The following is a 3,333-nucleotide window of genomic DNA, read 5'->3' on the forward strand; positions in this document are numbered from 1 at the left end:
CCACCTACACCCTATCACGTATACATACGATCGATCGATCGATTGAATTACCTCGGTATTGTATCCAACAAGACCTCTTGCTGTGAAGAAAAGGAAAAGTCAGTACGAGTTCCTTTGATTAGAAAATTGAAGAACTCACAAGATCGATCAAACCAAACTGATACAATTGGTTTATTGATATTTCTTCTTTGAAACCTTCTTTGCTTTTGATTCAGTGTAAATTCAATCAACAAGCAATTGACTCCACAGGACCATCAAGTGGTGAGTGAAATTGTATCTACTGAAATCGACCAACGTCTATCATTGCCCAGAATCACGTTGGATTTCATTTCTTCTACATAGTATCATCGGATCAAGTAAAGTGATTTATCAGACTCAGCTTGATAATCAAATAGATCAATAGCTGATTATATCTTTATTTAATAGTTTCTCTTGTCTCATCAACGTTATAAAACCGATTGATTGATAATCATATTGATTTTAGATTTTCTTCCTTATCTCGATTGTTCTGAATTCGATCAGAGGATATACTCAATCGAGTGATCACCTTTAGATTTTTTAAATTGAAACGATTTTTTCTGAAAGAAGCTTAGAGTAAGCCGCTTCCGTTTCAGTTCTATCAAAGTTTATGATAGATACTGATATAAAGAATTATTATTCTCCCATTTGTCTATTTGCTTGAATTTTAATAGGACTAACCAATTGACCACATCGACTGCTTTCCTTTTGAGATATTTTCTTTTTTTCAAATTATCTTAATAAGACCATAGGAATACTTTAGACGCGTTTCTAACCACACCACTACCTTTTGATCAACATGGTTGCCTTGATCTTTTCTTTTGATTAGTGTAATTCAATAGAACCGATTGATCACTTGGAAACATAGGAAAACAAGTCATTGCGAATCTCAGCAAACAGTTGATGATTGTTTCTTTTTAATCTTGAATCATTTTTTTCACTCATTGAGTTTTAAGAGTGTTACCTATTGGTAAAGACTTGTTCAATAAGTGTACAGAACTATTCTAGTAAAACAATAACTTGAATATCAAGATACCATCTCAAGGAGAACTTTGTATCTAGATTCATTCTAGAAGCACTAAATTCAATAGCTGATTGTAATTAAATCAAGTTGACTAAAACTTTGCAATCACACTGTCAACTCAAACAATCTTTGGTTAACCTCAGTTCCAATTGTGACCTGTTTTTACCAAATTGCCTTCTGTAACAAAAATTGATAAATGTCAAATAGATTATCAGATCCAATGTCACATCTTTGTTGAGTTCTTGTAAACTTTGAGATATTGTTGATTAAAAGATTATTGCCTTTGGATTTTTTTGATTTCTTTCAAGTAAAAAAACATCAGAACTAATTAAGAACCAAGAAAACAGATCTTGAATTCATTTCAGAACAGCCACCTGAAGTAGAAGGCAAAACTTCACATCTGCCCCTTTATCATAATGGCAGATTGGAATCCACCACCTCACCCTTGTAGCCGTAATGAGCCAGAACGTTATGGTAACCTCCAAACCACCAGCACCAGCCGGCCTGGAACTGATGGACCATGGTCGAAGATTGGATCCAGGGCAGGATCAACAGCCAGCAGTAAGCAAAGGGCAAATGAAGGCAAAGGCAAGCTTTCAATTACCACTCAGGCTCTGCAAAAAGACTCAACAGACCTTCCGTTGACTACAGGAGTTGGTATAGTACAACCATCAGTGGCAGAAAATTTGAGCTCAGTAGTTGATCCATATGTTCGGTCTGAGAGTGGTCAAACCAGAAGCTCAGCAGCCAAAGACGGCCATGAACCACCAGCGGAACTCCCATCCGAGGTCACACCAAGGGCATTTGGCTCAATAGTACAATCACAGCTGAGTGAACTCAAGCCAGCAGGAATTTCAGGTCTATTACCAGGCTCAAGTGGAAGCAGGCCAAGCGCTGATTCTTTTGAACAGGGGTCATTTCTTGCAAAACTTCAGAAGTCAAAGAGGCCTGGAGAAAAAGATTTAGGTACACTGAGTACTCAAGAAAGAGTTATTTTACGTAAGTTCTCAGAAATCACTCAGAGTGAATTCATTTTACCTATGATGACTGAAATAACCAATTATCTTGGACATTTTGAACAACAGATAAATGTTTCTAATGAATTTAATCAGTCCCTTAAGGAATTTTTGAAAGTATTTAATGGTAATTTAGAAGTTTTGGATTCCAATATCAGAGATTTTAGTAATGAATCAGGGTCTAAGTTTTCAGAAGTATTAAAAAAAGAATTTCATCTTTTAGAAGTTGTTAATGCTCAATACAAAGAACTTTATAAGGTTATCAGGCAAGATAACAAAGATGTTTCTAGTTTGAATGGAAAGTTGGTTTTGTTTTTGAATAATTTTCCTTCAGAGTCTTTGAACCTGTTTTTAGATAAAAATTCATCCTCTTTATTTTCTTTGAATGATATCAATGAAAATCTTTTAGAATTCAAGAATACTTTGAATGAGTTTCGTGAAAATTGTGAGAGACCACAAGTAGTTGAGCATGATTTAGTTCTGACTACATTATTAAGCAATCTTCATGACAAGTTGTACAACAAACTTGAAAATAAGTTTCATCATACTAACCAACCTAATGATGAAATTAACAAATTAATCCAAGATCAGACACTTGCGGCGGAAAATGAGAAAATCCAGAGGAGTAATTTTCAAGACTTTCTTGCAAGAAGTCTACAGGAAATTAAAGAAAATCAAGCAAAGTTTGAAAATTCTACTAATAATAAATTAGGTAGAATTGAAAAGATGTTGCTGAAAATGACAGATAGCAATAAGCAAGGCATAGAGCAAGTGCAGGGACAAGTACAAAACAGTACTTTACCTACAAATAGAGTTGGCTCAATAGTGAGAAATTTTGAAGGTATCAGTCAAACTCCCATGCAAGGTGGTTCCACAAGAAATGTCAGAAGTGTACCTCCTCACCTTGACAGGCAAGATAATGGATCAAGGTTCAGAGCTGAAACTACCCCTAACCTTGGAGATAATCCCTTCTTTTCCCAACAAATAGGTCAAAGCACCGTGTTGCAACCTGAAAATTCAATGGTAGGTTTAGAAATGACCACAGAATTGTTGCGTCAAGCATCAATCAGAAAAGAACTAAGGAAAGAATATCCTAATGTCAAAGATTGGCCTACCTTTAGCGGGGAAGGGGAGTACAATCACCAAGAGTTTATTGACTGGGTTGACGCAGTACCAGTGCGCTTACAAATGCCAGATATTTTGATTACATCAAAATTATCAATTGTATTTACTGGTGTAGCTCGACAATGGGTTATGGACGTCATGAAAGAAGAC

At 35.6% G+C, this 3,333-nt stretch overlaps 1 protein-coding gene across 1 annotated transcript; it reads left to right on the forward strand.

Moving 5' to 3' along the window:
- Nucleotides 1–1,498: 1,498 nt before the first annotated feature.
- On the forward strand, nucleotides 1,499–2,978 carry MELLADRAFT_69960 (uncharacterized protein; the record flags this gene model as incomplete). The annotated part of the gene is made up of 3 exons (XM_007419170.1): nucleotides 1,499–1,603; nucleotides 2,155–2,940; nucleotides 2,970–2,978. 3 exons carry the CDS (start codon nucleotides 1,499–1,501, stop codon nucleotides 2,976–2,978), a joined length of 900 nt encoding a protein of 299 aa, XP_007419232.1.
- Between the last annotated feature and the right edge of the window lie 355 nt (nucleotides 2,979–3,333).

This window comes from Melampsora larici-populina (assembly GCF_000204055.1).
Source record: "Melampsora larici-populina 98AG31 unplaced genomic scaffold MELLAscaffold_137, whole genome shotgun sequence".
Classification (NCBI taxonomy): Eukaryota; Fungi; Basidiomycota; class Pucciniomycetes; order Pucciniales; family Melampsoraceae; genus Melampsora; species Melampsora laricis-populina.